This window comes from Eucalyptus grandis, chromosome 2 (assembly GCF_016545825.1).
Source record: "Eucalyptus grandis isolate ANBG69807.140 chromosome 2, ASM1654582v1, whole genome shotgun sequence".
Lineage (NCBI taxonomy): Eukaryota > Viridiplantae > Streptophyta > Magnoliopsida > Myrtales > Myrtaceae > Eucalyptus > Eucalyptus grandis.
In genome coordinates this window covers 2879932-2901209 of record NC_052613.1, presented here as the reverse complement: position 1 = coordinate 2901209, position 21278 = coordinate 2879932, and the positions used below count along the sequence as shown (strand labels likewise).

The following is a 21278-nucleotide window of genomic DNA, read 5'->3' as shown; positions in this document are numbered from 1 at the left end:
TACTCTAACATGAAATGATATGACATGGCAATATGACCTAAACCATATGACGTAAGTGAAATATTTTGTGTTTTCTTAATGAGCATGCAATGTATCAATTGATTTATTCTAAGATAATTTTTTTTTTTGGGTATTTTCCATGAAATTCGAAATTAGAAAAATGCGAAAATTATCTAGGCAAATTAAGATACCATCCAACTTATATTAAGAATTAGGTTAGGCCAAATCTTAATTTAAACTAGGATGTTATCTTAACTTGTTAATCCCTAACCTAAGATACAATCTATCTATGAAAAATTATCTAAACTTATAAATATTATCTAGAACTAAATTTCGTACAATTTTATCCTAACATGCAATGATATACAAAGAGTGCCCTAGTTCTAGGTTTTTTCATTTTTTTTTTATAAAATTCGAAATTAAAATTGTCAGATAATTAAACGTGCAATCTAATTTTTTTTTTTTTTAAAAAAAAAAAAAACTAGCATCCTAAGTTGATTTTTTTTTGGATTTTTATTTTTAAAAATTCAAAATAAATTTCATATTCTAAATATGCAGAATAACCCTAAAACAAGAAATATTCTAACATGAACCTAATCTTAACGCAAATATTTTTTTGGGTTTTCTTTTACGGAAACAAAATCGATTCAAACAACATGACAGTAAATCAGACAAGATAAGATTGATATCCATAAATTGACAAATTATATCTCGTGCATGAGATCGGATTGGCCAATTTTAAACAAAATCGCGAATCGAATCTCGGGCGTGAGATCAGATTGGCGACTTTTTTCGTGCGACGAGTTAGATTTCGGGCATGAAAATCGGACTATCAATTGTATGCATGTTGTTAAATAAGGAAATGGAATTTTCAGAAATTAAAATAGACAAAATTTTTACCTATTCCGAATATTGGCTTCCAGATTTGGACTTTGTGCAATCGGATCGGGATTGTAATCGACGGGCAATAGGGTGGTGCTCGGCAAGGCTCGCAGTGTGGCTGCTCATGGCACGGTCTGGAACGACTCAGCGAGGACGGCGGTAAAAGAGGGCGGCCATTGAACTTTTGATTTTACCAATGAGTCACAAAATCAGGTGAGAACTCTCGATGTACAAATCTCTTCGCGAGTCTGGGCCTCCAATGAAGACTTTGACCAAGCTCTTAGGCCACTTCTATGTCTCAAAAGGAATAAGAATTTGACATCTTCTGCATGCAATGAGTGATGAAACCAAGGGATAACACGCCAAAAAGCCTATAGGAATAATAAAAATCAGGACTTTACAGGATCGGTCTCCATTATACGGAACCAAACACGTTGCCGCATGTGTATTCTGTGAAGCCCCCTTTTTTTTGGCATAAAACGCCTCAATTTATAATCTCTGCACATTGACTCCTCGCTGGACTGGACTTGCTGGCGTCACTGGATGGCCACATGGACTGAAGATCATTGGAATTGCTGTGGGGTCTTGCTTGGAGGCTGCGAAGGTCGTCGAAGACTGATGTGTCGCATGCAGCGGACAATCGGCAGCAGGGTCGGCGTTGAGGGGCAGCCACGAACTCAGCAAAGTCACGGCCGTGAAGGGGTCTCGACCGTGACTCCTTCAGTTCCCTCTCTTTCACGTATGTTTTATCCCTGTATTGTGGCCGTACATTCAATGTGTGGCCCCTTGCTTTGGTCGTGAAGAGTTCCTTTTATACGTCAACGGGCAGGGTTACGAAGAAAGAAAGTAAATCGTATTTCCTATTCTAATTGCTTAAAAGATATGATTTGTCATTTTCTTCCCTCCTTTTGACCGTGAGTCCATCTTTTGGCGATTCATGCATATCCCTTTCCTTTTGATCACGTATGCTGAATAATTTTTATTGATCTTATTTCTTTCAACTAAATATCAGCTCACGAGTTGGTCAATTCCGTATGTTATGCTAAGGATAAGCGCTTTGTTCGTAGAAAGGAAAGATTCATATTTTCAATTGTCAAAAGTTCAAGATTATGCAGACACAACCACAAAGGAATCGATGAAGTATATTCCATGACCTTGTAAGAAAATATTTAGAGTCTCATTCTCCTTCACAAACTGTCCGGGTCGTCAAAATTTGGGTGTCAACAAATAGAAGCTTAGACTTGATTCCATAACACACGCTCATGGCTTGGAATACAACAAATTCGCGTGAAGATATAAACCAAGAAAAATATAAAATCTTGTTCTAGGTTCTAGGCTCTCTATTCATCCAAATAGGTTCCCTAATTTTTTAAATTTGGAATTGGACAAGTTCCTACTAGTCCAGTTTTTCAATTCCAGAACCATGCTAACCCTTAATGATACCTTCCCTATGTTTAATGCGATAGAATAATTGCTAAAAAAGAAAGAGCATAATACTTTTCAGGCTACCGTGATAATGGCTTATTTTGAATTACAAATTCTTGAATAAATGGACTTCACGATAATTTATAATAATTTATTATTTGTTTTTTTATGATCATTGTTATTATCAAACCAGATTAAATATTATCACCTAATTATTTTTTAAAAAAATAGCAACACAGACATCAACATCGGTCACCCTCGTCATTTCAGTCGTTGCCTATGAAGCACAGACACGTTGCCCGTGCTTCTGTGTTGTGTCCGTCATGTGTCGAAGCGTGTTGGACACGTTGACACGCTCAGACACGGTCGGACACGCGATCAACCCTTGTTGGATTTTCTAACACATGGTCAAACACGTTTTGACATGTGTGTCCGGAAGATGGAGGGCGGAGGCGAGGGCGAGGGAGCAGAGATGAGCTATGAGCAACGGTGAGCCCATGATGAGGCTGCGAGCGACGGCGAACCCGCGATAGCGAGAGACAGCCAGAGACGATGAGAGACGGAAGAGGAGAGGAAGGCGGTCGTGCGGCGAGGAGGAGGAGAAGGATCAAGAGGAAGGGGAGAGGAAGGGGATTGCGCGGCGAGTGGTGAGGAGGTGGAGGAAAAGGAAGGCTGGCTAGGGTTTTAGATAAGGAAACCCAAAAAACAAAAAAAAGGAGATATGATGGTGCGACTTTTAATTTTGGGGGAGGGGAAGTGACAGCTTACCTATACTGTCAGGAGGTGGGGGCGGGAAATAAAAGTGTAATAAATTTGGGGGTGGGGGAAATGGACGAGGGAAAGTAGGGAGTGAGGGTGTGGGGACTTTTTTTTTTAAACGGAAAAATAAATAAATGACATTAAAAAATAATTTTGAAAAATAAAAGTATTGAATTTTGAATAATGATAAATTTTGTTTATTTGAAGAAGATCATGGATTTATTTAAATAAATTGATTATAATTTCTTATTAATTATTAGTTTCATCAATAACTTTTGTTAAAGTTAAAAACACGTTTCCAAATATGGATACACATTAATTATGAATATGTTTTTGAATTTTCAATGAATTGATTTATTAATATTATTAGTGTAAATTCATTGTAGGCTCTTTTTTAATTAATTAATTATTTATGAATTTGAATCAAATTAATTAAAAATAAAAATATTTATTTAATATACAATATGTCTCAACGTGTCGGAATTCTCTATTTTTGAGAAATGACGTGTCGTGTCGTGTCGCGTCACGTGTCCATGCTACTTAGGTCGTTGCTAATCTCTCTCTTTCGTCTGGACCGCCCTCAGCCCAAAATATCCTCGGACTCGAAAGGTCTCGTGAAAAACGAGACCCGAAAGTTAAGCCCCATTTACTTAGTCGCTTGATTCCGCGTCGTGTAGCTGGGTTGTAGATTTATGAGATCATCAGGTTGAAACGGATCTCCCCTCACGCTCTTGCTTAATCTCTCCCTTTTCTTCTTCTTCTTCTTCTTCTCTCTTCGAAGAGAGCAGAGTGAGAAGGAAAACTTGATAATAAAGCATTTCTCAAGCAGAGCCCATGAAGTCGAGCAGAGCGGAACCATCAATCGCCCTTCCTCTGCTGGCGCTCTCCTCGTTCTTCTTCTCTCTTGTCGTCTCCAATCCTCGGATCGCCCAAGTGGGCCTCATCTGTGAGAACGCCACTGTCGCCGAAAAGGGCATCCACAACTTCAACGCTGTCGTGAGGGAGATCTCCAAGAGCGTCGCCAACCAGCGCTGGAGCAACTACTCCGTCGCCAAGCCACCGCCAGCAGTGTACGGCCTCGCCCAGTGCCACGGAGACTTGATTGAGGCCGAGTGCTTCCTCTGCTTTGCCGAGAGCCGGCCCTGGATACTCCCCTGCTTCCCCAACTTCGGCCGGCTCTACATGGACGGCTGCTTCCTCCGTTACGATGTTTACGACTTCTACAACGAGACCGTCGATCCGACACGTGACATGCTCAAGTGTAGCTCCAATTTGACGGTCCCAGCGGAGAGAGTGGCCGAGTTCTCTGATAGGGTGGACCGGGTCCTAAGGAATGTCTCGGCAAGGGCAGTGCGGAACAAGGGCTTTGCGGTGGCTGGGGAGGATGCAGTTGGAGGAGTCGCCGGGGTATATGCTTTGGCACAGTGTTGGAGCACGCTTGATGCCGGCGGTTGCAGAGTCTGTTTGGAGAATGCAACTTCGAGGGCAAGAAGCTGCGCTCCTAGAGAAGAAGCGCGGGCCATGAATGCGGGATGCTTCCTCCGTTACTCGACCACAAAGTTCTACAACGTCCCCGTTAGCGGAGGTAACAACTAATCTCCTGGTCTGTAGTTTACCGACTTAAAAGATGGCTTCCTCCCCATTAAAGAAGCACCGAGGCTCTTCTTTGTCTAATGTCGATTTCGATTTTCCCAATTGCGGTTTCCTCGGTTTGGTCGCTTAAGGCACTTCTTTTAATGACGTTTTTTTTTCTTTTCTTTTCCTTTTCATTTTTTTAAATATAAAAAAACATTTATGACATTTATTTCTTTTTCTTTTTCTTTTTCCGCCAATTGCCGGCCGCACTGACAATCAATGATTGACCTCAAGCAAGGTCGAGCTCGAGGCTCGAGCCTTGTCAAAGGTCAACAAGACCTCAGCATTGCTAGAATAGCAAGCTCCTCCCTTGCTGTGGTCAATTCCTAGCCATCTTCGTGGTTGCAATTGAGATAGAAGTAAAAAATAAAAGAAATGAAAAAAAAAAGGAAAATAATTTATTTTTTTTAACTAATTTAAATTTTGAATTTTTTAAAAACAAAAAAAATGAAATTTCAATTTTAAAAAAAAATATTCTCATAGGATCGAAGTTTCCTTGATTTAGGACCTAAGCCTCAATGTTAGAGACTAGAGCTTGAGTGTCAAGGCCCAAGCCCGAACTTTATGGATGCTAGCTCAAGTGTTGAGGCATAAGGCACAAACACTAGGGGTTCGAGCCTTTGGATAATGGACATATATAATCCTAAGCATAGGCATTGAAATTATAAAATTAAAAATAGAAAATTCAATTAATTAAAGGCCTCAATTGACCCGGGTCTAGTCTCGATGGACTCGTGCCCAAGACCCTGATCCCAACCTCAATGGATCCAGGCCCAATCTTGATGGACCTAGCCTCAGCATTAGAGACTTAGGAACTAGTATTGGGGTTCCCATGTTCCAACGTAGAGTTTCGGATCTAGGTGCCAAAACCTAATGATATTTTAGAAAATGTTTTCCAACTTTTTCAAAGAGGAAATCATTTTCTAGAATATAAGCATAGTTTTTCGTTGACAATAAAAATATTTTCCGTTGACTCATCTTCCTAAGCTAACCGAACACCGGAAATGAGGAAAATGTTTTCTAGGAAAATATTATCCACAAAACAGACATAACTTAAGAGTGCCTTTGTTTGACAAAAAGTGTTTTCTCAAAATTAGTTTCGAACCTTCACCCGTTTAGTTAGCCAAAAATGATAAATCAATCTAAAACACTTTCTAATCAAGGAAAATATTCATGCCTAAAATTAGAAAAGTGAATTTCTAAATCTAAGAAGTTGAAAGCACTTTCAAAAATTGCTCTTATGGAATTTTCAAAAATATTTTACTTTATAAAATTGACTTTTTAAATATTTTTCTTTTTTTTCTTTTTTTTCTTTTCTTTTTTTCTTTTCCTTCTTCCTCCTCCGTTGGTCGCTAGTGCAAGCCAACCTCGGGCAACTTCAAGCCTCGCCAACCTTGCCACAACAAACCCCAAGATCTAGTGAGCTCAACCTTGCCCAAGGCTAGTTAGGTTGGCCCTCACTGGGCCTTGATGACGTGCCAATGTCCTGTCAAGGCCTGGTGACTGGTGGAGAAGGAAGAAGCAAAGAGAAAGAAGATAAAATACAAATTATTTAAAAATGGCTTTTTTGGCATGAGATTGAAATCATTTTCTAAATGAGATTTAAACACCAAGAAACATTTTTAGTCACATACCACCAAACAAAGGAAAATTGATCATTTTCTTGAAAAATGATTTTCCAAAAAACATTTTCCCTTTTAGGAAATTATCCCTCAAATGAACACACCCTAAATTTAATTTAATTGATCTTATGCTTTGATGCTTGCCGGATGTTTGGAATTATTAATGAACTCGCACATCTCAACCTAATGTTGTCTTTATCATTCCGCAGGGTCATCTAGGGTCCGCATCACCATAGCAATAACTTCATCGGCTGCTGCAACGACTTCGCTTGTTCTCATCAGTGCATACATTGGATACAAAAAGTACTCCAAGAAGAAACAAGGTAAACAATTCGGTTCAAATGCGTAAAATGATCTCTTAGTAATTCTTGATCACAAGCTTGATGAAATGAACTTTGCATTCATCCTTATTCAGTGCAAAATAACCTCATGCAATTACGAGCGAGCAAGAGCAAGTTTAGCTTATATTTCAAGTACAAGACACTGAAGAAGGCCACCAACTTCTTTGATGACTCGAGGAAGTTGGGCCAAGGGGGCGGCGGTTCGGTGTACAAGGAGATTTTACCCGACGGGAAGGTTGTCGCGGTTAAGCGGTTGGTGTTCAACACATGCCAATGGGCGGATGACTTCTTCAATGAGGTGAACCTGATCAGTGGGATCCGACACAAGAACCTCATGAGGCTTTTGGGATGCAGCATTGAAGGCCCAGAGAGCCTCCTCGTCTATGAATATCTTCCTAAAAGAAGTCTTGATCTAGTTCTTTTTGGTCAGTAGCTAGTTGTTGCATAACTACATAACACACTTACACAGTCATCGTTTGATGCCAAGAAGAGATCCACCCATCACGACGAGCATCGATTTAGTTTGCATTCTTGCAAGCAATGCTTCCATCTTATGATCTTATGATTTTCAAGTCAGAGGTTTCAAATATTTGCTCCATTAGTGTCTTGCCTTCTTCGGTTATGTTTGTCCCACTCCGCTCTGCTTGTCTTTCTAAATAAGCGAATAGAATCTTATTGTTGCAGTCAACAATGCGACCCCCATCCTAACTTGGGAGGAGAGGCTGCACATCATCATAGGAACAGCTGAGGGCCTCACATATCTTCATGGAGGTTGTGGAGTGAAAATCATCCATCGGGACATAAAAACCAGCAACATCCTCCTCGACGAAAATCTCACAGCGAAAATCTCAGACTTCGGGCTTGCTCGATGCATTGCTCTAGGTAAGTCTCATCTTAGCACAGGAATTGCTGGCACACTGTAAGAATGCCTCTTCATTACCAGCCTGCTCAAAACCATAATCAGCATTATCTATGTCCTTAATTTGACAAGTTTGGCCCCTCAAAGGGGTTTCACGTATCACCCTTTCCTTGTACTTCAAATCTTCTTTGAGCTAAGTATGGTTTATATCTAAAAGACGATTGACTATGCAGCGGTTACATGGCACCTGAATATTTAATGAGGGGACAGCTAACGGAGAAAGCCGATGTTTATGCTTTTGGGGTGCTGGTTCTTGAAATCTTGAGTGGTAGGAAGAATAGTGTATACATACGGGGGTCGAGCTCGGTATTACAATCGGTAAGGTTGCTTGTCCCTACGATCATGAGAACTTAGACTGACATTTACTTTCTTGGCCACACCCCACTAGGATTATCTAATTTTTCTTTTGATTTTCCCAACAAACTCTATTGTTGGTTTCTACATTAGTGCTAGTAGATTTATCTTTAGATATAAGGGAGCCATGGAAATTCATGATTGCTTTGCAAGTATGGAAGCATTACAAGTCAAATAATTTAGCCGCGTGCATTGATCCGGCCTTACAAGGTAAATTCCCCATCCTAGAGGCGTCGAATGTGCTCCAAATCGGCCTTTTGTGCACTCAAGCTTGCATGGAATTGCGACCGCCCATGTCTGGAGTCGTTGAGATGCTCCACGACAAAAACCGTGTAGTCCCCCAACCGAGCCAACCCCCGTTCGTCAACGCTAGCGTGCTATTCGACAAATCTAGCAGCAGAAGCTCTACATGAACACATGGCTATTGAACCAGCTCATGGCATTCGAGGTCTCTTCCAGCTTGATAGGAAGCCCTATTCCAGCTTTGCTGCGTTGACCCTTTAGGATTGGGACCTTTGTTCTTCTTCTTCTTCCAACGAATACGAACACTTTGTAAACAACAAGGAGTGCAGATTTTAGTGACAATAGGGCATGAGTCGAATTATCCTTATTTGGTTAGCAGCATGTTCGATGATGATGAGTCCAATCTTAAATCTATAAATCATGATATCCCACAAATATATGAATCTAAGTGGGATGCAATTGCTCTATTCTTTCGTAGTTTTACGTCTTGATTGGAGAAGAATCATACCATGTTGGGATGTTTCAATTCTAGAGTCAGTCATAGGTTGTGTAATAAAAGGAAAGAAAAAGAAATAAATAAACAAATGTCATTCTGTTTTTTTTTTTTTTACTTAGTTTTATGTCATTTTTTCTTCTCTTTTTTGGTTGAAATAATTTTACGTTGCTTCAAAATCCGTGACTGTCTCACTTACCCTTGTTGGAGAAAACTTCTTGATGTTTTGAAGTTGACAAAACTCATCCAAAGTCTATTATGAAGAATTCCAAACTTAAAAGTGAAAACCCCAAATGTCAAAGTCTGCTCACTCCGACAAATTCCAGATTGAACACAAATGAAGAATAAAGATTTATCTAGATAAGGGATTTTCTATCTTTCTTCAAGGGTTCGGTTCGTAGAAGTTATATATGGCCTTCTAGATGGAAATCACACCTGCGAGATTGATTATCTTTATTAAAATCAATTTAGACACATCAAATCTTTTTGAAGGCAAGTAAATTTGGAAAGAATTTACTTATGCAAACCAAGATCCTGATTGTATAGGCGAACATGATTGACGGGCTTTCATCTCAATCTTCAAACGGCTCGAGATCTCTTTAATTGATTCTGTCCAACAGATTGATCGGAAGAATTCATTTGAAAAGTGCCAACGGTCGAGAAGGCATGAAGGGGTATTTAAGGAGGACTCTCTAGTTGTTCAAAAGTGTGCATGGAAGAGAAATAAAAAAGTTTGAAACTTCCCACTTTCTTGTTACTTCTTATACTGAGCTCAAAGTTGTACTCAAAAGAGAGATATTTATAGTGTGACTTTGTGAGGGAGCAGTAGAGTCTCTTCACTGTGAAGTTGAGATCACAGATTGTAAATTCTCTTTTGATTCTTAGTGAAAACTAGAAAAGAGGCTGTCAGCGTGGGAGAGTGGACATAGACTTGATCTAGGCCAAACCACTATAAATTTTGTGTTCTTATTATATTCTCTGAACTTCTTTATTTTGTTCGTAGTTCTATTTAACTGCTAAAGTCTGAACTCACTCAAAGTCCATTGTTCTTTAGACTTAGTTTCAAAAGTAAAATATTTTCACCGTTCTTTGCGAAAAATTGTTTTCATACCTATTCACCCCCCTCTAGGTGTTCATACTAGCACTCACAATTGGTATTAGAGCCTATGTGCTTAATTATTGAAATGTTTTACTTCTAAACTAAAGATTCTCTATGGCTAGTATTTTGGCTCCAGGTTTGGTTGAAGGCTAGAGCAACACCAAACCTCCTTACTTCGATGGAAAAGAGTACAATGTCTAGAAAAACAAGATGAATGCATTTCTCAAATCTAGAGATCCTCTAGAGTAGGATGTCGTAGAAAAATGGATCAACCCTAAGGCAACATCAGCTTTAGACCGACGAAAAGAAGTCATTGATGCTAATGAAGCAACACGAGCTGAATTTATCAAGAGACAAGCTCTTAACGCGAAAGCAATCTACTCTTTATATTGTGCCTTATCTCCTACTGAGTAGAACTGAATTTCTTCTTGTAAAACAGCAAAAGAAGTTTGTGACAGATTACATGTTACCTACGAAGGGACTAACCGTGTGAAGGAAACCAAAATAAACATTCTGCTCGGACAATATGAAGCTTTCAGAATGAAGCTTGGAGAATCAATCACTGATATGTTCAGTCGCTTTACAGAGATTGTAAATGGCCTGGCTTATCAAGGTCAACCAATCTTAGGACCAATGAAAATTAACAAGCTACTGCATGGGCTTTTGAAAGACTGGAATCATGTGAAGACTTTAATTAGAGAAACCCAAAGGATCATGCCTCTATCAGTTGACGAACTGATAGGTATGCTTCAATCATACAAAGTGGAACAAATAAATGATGAAGAAGATCTTGAAGGTAAGAAGTCAATTGCTTTAAAGTCTAACATTGATTTTGATGATATAGATTTAGATGATGATATGGACGATGAGGAGCTGGTGCTTATGGTCAAGAAATTCATAAAGTTGAATAGAGAGGGAAGAAGACTCAACTGGAAGAAATAAAGCACGCAAAGTTTCCAGAATAACAATGAAACCAGCAAAGATGTGATATGCTTCGAATGCAAGAAAAATGGGCATATCAAACCTAACTATCCTCTGTTGAAGAAGAAGAAAGAAAAAAACTGAGAAGTATAAAAAGGCACTCAAAGCTGAAACTTGAAGTGACACCGAGTGTGAGGAAAGCGAAGAAGAATATGCCAACATATGTCTAATGACTCATTCCGAATCAGATTCATAATTAGAAACAGACTCTAATTTAGACTCAGACAAAGAATTTGAGGTTAGTGATTTAAAAATTCATGTCAAAGTCTCTAAATACATAGATGAACTTTGTTTCAGTCTCAAATCCTCTCTTAAAAGGATTTCTAAACTAAAAATGGAGAATTCTAAGCTCAGGCAACATGAAATTTCTTGGAAAGAAAAGTTTGAAAGTCTGAATACAAGTTTTGACAGTTTGAAAGAAAATTTAGATTCTCTCTCAAAGGAAAATGCTATTTTGAAAAATGACATTTCAAGTATTATAGAAAGATTTTCAAAATGATCCAAAAAACTGGAGAAAATTCTTTCAGCTCAAATACCCTACTTTAATAAATCTGGTTTGGGTATAACTCTAGAAACTATTCCATTAATTAATTTTCTTAAAGTAAAGGAGATAATTAAACAAAGACCTACAAGGGCATTTACAAAAATCACTTTCAATTTTTTTTTTTTTTTTGTAAAACCCGTTAGCCAAAGTGCACTCAAATGTTCGAAGTGTAACAATTTAGAGAACATTTCAAGAAAGAATGTCCCAAGGTTTGGAGACCAATTAAGAATGACTGGCTAAGACTATTTTTAATACTAACCCTCATGGACCCAAGAAAATCTGGGTACCAAAGAAAGTTTGAGTTTTTCTTTTGATCGCGGTCACTATCAAAAGGAAAATCAAATGGTATTTGGATAGTGGTTGTTCGAGGCATATGATAGGAAACTCAAGCTACTTTATAAAGCTTGTTAGACTAAATGGAGGAAAAGTATCTTTTAGAGGAAATAACAAAGGAAATATTGTAGGATGTGGAACTGTGAAGATTGGAAGCCTAACTATCAACAACGTTTCCTTGGTGGAAGGATTGAACTACAATTTGCTAAGCATAAGTCAGCTTTGCGATACTTGGTTTCAGAATAAACTTCCAAGAAGGAACTTGTTCTGAAACGAGTCAAGACTTCTCTCAATCTTTCACTGGGCGAAGGCATGGCAACATTTATCTTCTGGATGTAAACCCAGAAAATTCTCAGTGCCTTATTTCTATTCAAGATGAAGCAAGTCTCTAGCATTGGAAGCTTGGTCATGTTAACATGAAGCAGATTGCCAAGATTTCCTCTAAGAAGCTTGTTCGAGGACTTCTTAATCTGGCTTACCAAAAAAATGAGTTGTGTACTCACTATGTTCTAAGAAAATGGGTCAGAAACTCTTTTAAACCTGTGAACCAAGTTTCTACAAGTCGAGTTCCGCAGCTTCTTCATATGGACCTTTTTGGTCCAACCAGAATTCAAAGTATTGGTGGAAAGAAATATTGTCTAGTAATCGTGGATGATTACTCTCGCTTCACTTGGGTCTACTTTCTAGCAAGTAAGTTTGAAGCATTCTCTTATTTCTCAAAGTTTGCCAAGAAGGTTCAAAATGAAAAAGGGTTATGCTATTTCGAGCATACAAACTGACCATGGAGGTGAGTTTGAGAATCGGGATTTTACTAAGTTCTGTGATGAATCTGGTTTTCAGCATGTTTTCTCTTCTCCATACACTCCAGAACAAAATGGGGTTATGGAAAGGAAAAACAGATCCTTACAAGAGATGGCAAGAACTCTCTTGATAGAGAGCAAAATATCCTCTCGATTTTGGGCAGAAGCAGTTTCCACAGTTTGCTATATTATCAACAGAGTATTCTTGAGGCATATTCTAGAGAAAACTCCTTATGAAGTGTATAAAGAAAAGAAGCCTATTGTCTCCTACTTTCATGTCTTTGGTTGTAAATGTTTTATTCTGAAGAATGCGAATGATCGAACTAGAAAGTTCAAGGAGAAATCAGACAAAGGAATCTTCCTAGGCTATTTGACTTCAAGCAAAGCTTACAGAGTCTTTAACAAAAAGACTCAATCCATGAAAGAATCTATGAATGTCAAGTTTCAAGATAATGTGGAGAATCTACCAGATCAGACTCAACTTGAAGAGTCTAAATCCGTTCTAGACTTTACAAAATCTAATTTCCCCGAAGAGGTTCAAACTTCTAGAGAATAGCATCAAGCATAACAAGAAGATTCAACTGAAGCAGAGGATCAACAAACTTTCAAACCAAGCAGCAACTGGAAGCACAAGTCAAGTCATCCCAAAGAACTCATCATTGGCAACATTGATGAAGGAGTTCGCACAAGATCCAAAGGAAGAGAAGAGTCCAACGCTCTATTACTTGTTTCTAAAATAGAACCAAAAGGTGTAGACAAAGCCTTGTATGATGAAAGATGGATAGAAGCTATGCATGAAGAACTCAAACAATTCAGCATCAACGATGTACGGGAGCTGATTCTAAAACCCAAAGGCAAATCTATTATTGGAACGAAATGGGTTTTCAGGAACAAAATAAATGAGAATGGTAAAGTGGTAAGAAATAAAGCAAGACTCGGGGCAAAATAATATACACATGAAAAAGGGATAGACTATGACGAGACCTATGCACCAGTAGTAAGGTTAGAGACAATTAGATTATTACTTGCTTTTGCCTGTTATAAAATTTCAGGTTATTCTAGATTGATGTCAAAAGTGCATTCCTAAATGATTTCATACAAGAAGAAGTCTATGTGGAACAACCACTAGGATTTGAAGATCCAAGAAAGCAAAACTTAGTCTACAAACTGAAAAAGGCCTTGTATGGATTAAAGCAAGCACCTCGAGCATGGTATGAAAGGTTGAGTAAGTTTCTAACTCAGAACAATTTTGAAAAGGGAAAGGTTGATACTACCTTGTTTATAAAGAAAGAAGGAAAAGACTTTTTACTAGTACAAATTTATGTAGATGATATTATTTTTTGCTCTCCTAACGAAAGTCTCTAAAGAAATTTTCAAGATCTATGCAAGATGAATTCGAGATAAGCATGATGGGTAAATTAACTTTCTTTCTAAGGATTGCAAGTTAGACAATTGAAGAAATGTATATTCATTTACCAAGAGAAATATGCAAGAGATCTCATCAAAAAAATTGGGTTGGAAAATTGCAAGAAGACAGAGATACCAATGTCAAGTTCTTCGAAACTGGACAAGGATGAAGAAGAGAATAAAATAGATCATAAGCTATACAGAAGCACGATCAGTTCACTTCTTTACCTAACTGCTTCTAGACCTGATATTTTATTCAACGTGTTTGCATCTATGCTAGATTTCAGTCTGATCCTAGGGAATCTCATCTAAGTGCTGTAAAACGCATCATTAAATATGTTGCAACCTGTCCAAAGCTAGGTCTGTGGTATCCAAAAGAATGAGACTTTACTCTTCTTGGATATTCATATGCTGATTTAGCATGTTGTAAAGTTGATAGAAAGAACACATCTGGCACTTGTCAACTATTGGGAAATATGTTGGTATCTTGGTTCTCAAGGAAGCAAAGTAGCAGAAACTGAGTATGTTGCTCTTAGGAGTTGTTGCTCTCAAATCCTATGGATGAGACAACAATTAAGAGACTTTGGGATTGAAGAATCATGTACCGAGATCAGATGCGACAACACCAATGCTATTAATCTCACCAAGAATCCAATTCTTCATTCAAGGGCAAAGCATTTAGAGATTCGGCATCACTTTATAAGAAATTATGTCCAAAATGGGTAGATTATGATTCAGTTCATTGATTCAAAGAATCAGTTTGCAGACATCTTCACAAAGCCTTTGGAGAAAAATTTATTTGAGTCTATTCGAAACAAGCTGAATATTATTTCTCTTATGGAGTAAAGTTTGAAACTAATCAAACTCAGATTTTAAAGAAGCTACTTCAGTAAGAGAATATATCGAATCCATGTATTTTAATTTTAGTAGGTAATTTTCGAACAGGTACGTTCTTATTCGAATCGTTACTTGCCATTCTTATTTTTAGAAGTTATCTTTTTGAATTTTTGAATTTTTGGCAGTTTTTATTTTTAGTTATTCCAAAAAGGCATTTTCTTTCGCGTCATTTCAACTTCCAGTTTTCGATAGTTTTTTTTATCTGCCAAAATGATTCATTTCCAAAACTACCTCTCAAAACCCTAATTGCTACACTCTCATTTCTCGTCTTTTACTCTCAAGTTTGTTCTGCGGGTTTCCATCTTTTTCACTTGAACCTGTCTATGAAATCCTCCAAGCCTGCAAACATGTCTTACCAAAGGAAATCTTCTCAAATTGCAAGCAAGGGGCCTTGGAATGTGCCAGAAGGGCAAACACATTTCAATCTCACTAAAGAAGAATCTTCGCACAACTCTCCACAGCAATCTCCGCAGAACTCTCGATAGCACTTTACATAGAATGTTCCGCGCCAACCTCTGGAAGAAGAAATCGAGGAAGACATAAAACCTCTCAGAACCTCGAGACCCCAGGTTCTTTATAAGCTTTACACTCATTTGAAGAAGGGTGGTACTCCTATGACTTTTATCGATGATTTTCTAAGAGAAAAAAAGGGTATAAGAATGAGAATCTATTCTTAAGAAGGATGGAACAGTTGGGTATAGCGCCAAAAGGATCGGTAGACAATACATTTCTTTATTTTCCTGCAGATCTTAAGTTCAGTTCTGATCATCTTGAAAACAAGGATGATGATGAGCGGTTTTATTCGAATTTTCACCCCAGAATGGGTGTTGCTGCAAATGTTCCTGGAGAAAGAACGAGATTGTTTCATTCTAGGGAACACAAAAAGGTTTACTCACAATTGCTGAAGAGGGGGGGTGATGAACCCTCAATCTGTTGATTTTGACTTCCTAGACTCGATCAAGGTTAACTTGAGGGAGAAGTTAGCCTTCCTTCAATTCAAGAATTTCTGTTCTGAGACGACAATTGCATATCTAGAGTTGACTACATTTTTCTATTCAAATCTGTCTTTTCTTGACCAGAATTGAATCCAGTTTACTGTGAGTGATAAAGCTTATGTGGTGGATATTGACACACAGGCAGACATTATTGGAGTGGAAAGGAGTGGTTTTCAACCAATTAGTGTCTCTTTTGGTCAAGTAATGAGATTTCTTGTTAATGACAGATTATGAGAAGGCGGCATAATTTATTCTAGACTATCAACCTCAAATGTTCTGTTGCACAAAGTTGTCATTAACTGCATCAAACCGAAGGTTGCATCAAAAACAAATGTTTCTAGGTTCGAAGCAAGACTCAAGTTTGCTATCTGCAATGGGATGAGATTTTCACTCCCTCATACTATCCCGCTGCACATGTACGGGATAGTTATGAAGAACAAAGGACAATTGCCTTATTCTGCGCTGGTTACAAAGTTGTTTAGAAATTTTCAGATTGAGTTTCCCGTCTCACTTTGCTCTCGAACTATTGCTCCTATAGTTATAGGACTGAAGATGATTTCAAAGATGAGGTTGAAGGATTTGAACAAGGCTATTGAGCACTTGAAAGAGGAGTTCTCTAGCAAAACCAAGGAAGATTTTGCTGGAAGAAAGAGGAAATGCAAGGAAGTTGTGAAAGAACCTATAAAGAAGAGGAGATCACTTATCTTGAAGAGGAGATCACTTATCCGAAAGAGGATGACGATGATCTTCCAATTTTTGTCATTGCCTTAAAGAATCTTCGAGGTTTTGTTGGTTCTGAGAAACCATTGGAAAGAGAAGAAAGAGATAGAGAAGAAATAGAGCTAGAAGAAAAAGAAGAAATAGAGAAGAAGAAGCCAGAGATGAAGAAGGAAAAGGTCATGAGGATGATTCTTATGAGGCAACAATTGCCATATCTTTATCTGAGAATTCAGAAGCAACCGAAAGTGGACAAGTAGGAGTACGTACAGAGAAAGAACATCACTCTCGTTCTGAAAACGAGAAGACTCAAGAAGAAGGAATCCTTTCTCCACATGTAGGCAAAGAAACAGGGGGAGCAGTTGAGAAAACATGGACTTGTTCTCCTCTTTTTACGAGTGATGGTATCAGTCGATCTCCTACACACCTAGAAGATGTCTATGCTTCCCAATTTCCTGAAGCTGACATTGAAGAATCTACTCCAAGTCATGGGGTTAGACAAGTTGATGTTCCCTCTTCTCTAAACTCTCCATGAATTCAATTCGCTGAAGCTAGTACGTAGACTGAACCGAATGCTGACTATCCAATGATGATTGAGCTCCTTTTGGAACTCAAAGCTCAGCAATACGCCATGGAGATTGAGATTCAAAAACTTCACACTGTGTTGCGATCCTCTTCAGATTTTCACACTAAAAAGGTACAGTCATTAGATACTCAGGTACAAACTTTGAATCAACAAGTATCTGAGACTGTGACCAAGAATGATCAAACTATTCGGATTATGAAGATTGTTCAAACTCAAGTCGAGAATGTTCATTGCCAGTGCCAGAAGGTTGAGGAGGCAGTGCAGTCCATGGGGGATTTTCAACTAGTTTGAATTCCAAGACAACCTTAATTCCATTTATCTCTCTTCTATTTTGACTTTCTCCACTTTTTGCTATTGACAAAAAAGGAGAGAATTTGCAAATTTGAATTCTTGAACTTAACTTTTTGTAGATTTGATTAGTGTGTTTGATGTTTTGAATACTTAAACTCTGCAGCAATCTTTGTGGCAATGATGTTTATGGATGTGGATGTTTAAATCTTGATGTATGTTTAATTTTTTTCAAGATTAACATGTTTTATGTGGTTGCAAAATCAATACTATCCAGATCCTTAACTAATTGTTTTTATAAGATATCATGTACTGCTAAGAGTTGTTTTGTAAGTTATAAATCTTAAATCTGTCACCATCAAAAAGAGGGAGATTGTTAGAGAAAACTCCTCGATGTTTTGAAGTTGACAAAACTTATCCAAAGTCTATTATGAAGAATTTCAGACTTCTATGTCAAAGTCTACTTACTCTGACAAATTCCAAACTAAACAAAAGTGAAGAATAAAGACTTATCCAGATATGGGATTATCTATTTTTCTTCAAGGGTTTGGTTCGTAGAAGTTATATATGGCCTTCTAGATGGAAATCACACTTGCAAGATTGATTATCTTTATTAAAATCAATTTAGATACATCAAATCTTTTTTAAGGCAAGTAAATTTGGAAAGAATCTACTTATGGAAACCAAGATCCCAATTGTATGGCAAATAAGATTGACGAGCTTTCATCTCAATCTTCAAACAACTCGAGATTTCCTTGATTGATTCTGTCCAACGGGTTGATTGGAATAATTTCTTTGGAAAGTGCCAACGGTTGAGAAGGCATGAAAGAGTATTTAAGGAGGACTCTCTAGTTGTTCGAAAATGTGTGTGAAAGAGAAATTCCAAAGTCTGAAGCTTCCCACTTTCTTGTTACTTCTTATACTGAGCTCAAAGTTATACTAAAAAAAGAGGGATTTATAGTGTGACTTCGTGAGAGAGCAATAGAGTCTCTTCACTGTGAAGTTGAGATCACAAATTGTAAATTCTCTTTTGATTCCTAGTGAAAACCAGCTAGGAGGCTATTAGCATGGAAGAGTGGGTGTAGATTTGATCTAAGCCGAACTACTATAAATTATGTGTTCTTATTATCTTCCCTGAGCTTCTTTATTTTGTTCGTAGTTCTATTTAACTGCTAAAGTTTAAACTCACTCAAAGTCTGTTGTTCTTCAAACTTAGTTTCAAAAGTAAAATATTTTCACTATTCTTTGTGAAAAATTATTTTCACACCCATTCACCCCCTTTTAGGTGTTCATACTAGCACTCACAACCCTTTGCTGCCTATCGCTTCAGCACATTGTCGCACGTCCTCTTCTACATTGATTTCATGGAAAAAAAAAAGATGATGACAAAAAGAGAAATTATACATTCCCAATGGTGATGGTTGAGAGGGACAAACTCTGAAGAAAGCTCCTCCTCCGACGATGAAGGTGATGATGTCCCTGAACCAGAAACCTCAAAAGAAGAAGAACTTGCAAAGAGAAGAGACTTTGATGGATGCTAAGAAGAAAAGCAAAGCACCCATCACCATTAGTCTTCAACAAATGCAAAAACATCAAATACTTTGGGCACGTATGCCATCAATTCATAATCATATATCACAAATGCAATCTGAGCCTAAAATCCAACTTTTTCAGAGTTGAATCCCTTCATGAACAACATCACTCCTAGTATAGATCACGCAGGGGGAGAGAAAGGGAGGAACCTAGTACTCGCAAATGTTCAGGCGGTGGAGCTGGTGATGCTGGGACTTGCCAACCACCATGAGGGTGTTGGAGTCTAGCCTCTTCAGCAACGCTCTCACGATTTTGAGATTGCTTCTGTCAATCGGCAGAGTTGTAAGATATACTGAGATTATCTTTACGATATTCTGGATATTATGGAGATCCTTAATATTTAGAATATCCTTCCCATATCCCTTCTATAATATTCTTAATATATTTAATATTCTGGATATCTTTATGGTTGATTATAATTGATTGTATAATATTTTATTACTGTAAATAATCTCCCTGTAAAACTTATAAATAGGCTCTTGTATTGCTCATTACAAATCATCAAAATATACAGAAGTTCTTTATTCCTCTATTCTTAACTTGGTATCAAAGCCTCTTTCTTGAGGATTTTTATTTTTTGCAATGCCAACTGAATAGGTCACGTTTGCTCCACGAAGGTGTCACGTTGCTCTTGTTTCTCCGCAACTGTCGCGACCCGACCTCGCCACCCTCGAATCCCTCATCATCGCGAGGAGAGAAAAAGGGGAAAGGTCGGATTTAGGGGTACTTGATCACGAAAATTCCCTCACGGCTTGCATTCCAAAAGACGTCATCACCTCGCCTTTTGGATCAAGCCTCTCATGAGTTCCATTTACGAGATCGCGAGCTCTCCCAAGCTCGTACCCCGCGTGACATCGGAATGTCGCGATCCATACCCACATGTTTACACACCTAAAAAAAAAAAAAGTCGAATGTGGATATCGAATTTAAGGGTACTTTTACCATGGTAGCCCTCTCGATAGTACGCTTCACCCATTAGGATGGCATCACTTCATCCTTTGGGCTACTCCCACATCAAGTATGTTAAACCATAGTGAGTTTCATCGAAACTCATACCCCGCGTGACAACGGATTTATTTATACGATCTACTTATTTATGACAACCTAAAAATAGACGGGAGTCGCCACTAGCCTCATTTTGGGGGTCGGCTAGAAACTCAATCGAGGGTCGGGAGTATTCCCTCAATTCCTACGTAACCAGATATCTAGGTTCGGGGACTTGGGTTACGCTAATATTGCTATTAGCGCCCTTTCGGTACCTAAACAGTATGTTGTGTTTTTTTTCTAACATGTTCATGCATTTCTTTTTATATTTTTAGGATCGTCAATTCTATACTAAATGATCATGCGTGGTGGATTACTTTCATTCTATTTTATTCCTAAAAATGAAAGGAAAACAAACAATGAAAATGAAATTTGCATGACATGAAGTAAACAATCAAGAAAAACAGTTAAACCTAATCATGCAACTCTAAAAAAATATAAAAGAGAAAACAATTGGGAAAGAAAGAAAACCCGCAACTCGTCGGGTTTTATACAATGCATGAAACCCGAGACATATGTCGGGAAAAATGAGCATTACAATGGTCGGAATGGACATCGACCTCCCCATCTTCACGCCTTACACTTTCTCCATCTTCGGGGTCCTAATCTAAACCTATCTTAGGAAACTTCTAGCTAAATGCATACAATGGAAAGAGACGAGCAAACGCATCAAAACAATCAAAAGCAAGACATTTTTTATATTCAAAAAGAGTGACTAAAGTCATAAGGTCTTTGGATCAAATTCTAGGTGGTATCCCAAATAAATTTCATAGAGACACTATCATCATATCAACACATGAATCTCTAAAAATCTTTAAAAAAAAAAAAACAAGTCAATCCAGAATAGAGCATAGTAACATGTCACACCGTCATTCTACAACATATTGAAAACAATTGGACAAATCTACTATCTCATCTTAAGACTAACGGCAACTAGCCACAGAAAAGATAGCATTTCTATAATCGAATCAATTTCAAAAAATCAAAGACAGCACTTCATTATATATTGTAACAAAAAGCACGTGAATTTATAAAATCCTGGAAGAGATCGAGGTCAATCAAAAGTAGAACAGAGTAGCAAGGCAAACATACAACCATTTTTTATGCAGTTTTTATGTGAAGGACAACTTCCATGCAGGACCTAATCCCAAACTCCTCACACAAAAATTCATACCAAATTCACAAGTATTTGAAGCTATAAAAACAAAGCATGTATTCTAAATCAAGACTATTTCCAAATTTCAATATCAGCAAATTCACGCATGAACAGCAAATATCAATTGCAATTAGCCAAATGGGTGCATGATATTCACATCAAACG

The 21278-nt window shown here is 37.9% G+C and overlaps 1 protein-coding gene across 1 annotated transcript; it reads left to right on the top strand.

The window, feature by feature from the left end:
• The first annotated feature begins 3774 nt into the window (after window positions 1-3774).
• On the top strand, window positions 3775-8484 carry LOC120289191 (cysteine-rich receptor-like protein kinase 42). Its single transcript, XM_039303805.1, has 6 exons — window positions 3775-4651; window positions 6533-6646; window positions 6739-7089; window positions 7349-7583; window positions 7757-7901; window positions 8090-8484. The coding sequence occupies exons 1-6, from the start codon at window positions 3901-3903 to the stop codon at window positions 8348-8350; spliced, it is 1857 nt and encodes a 618-aa protein (XP_039159739.1). The 5' UTR covers window positions 3775-3900; the 3' UTR covers window positions 8351-8484.
• The last annotated feature ends 12794 nt before the right edge of the window (window positions 8485-21278 follow it).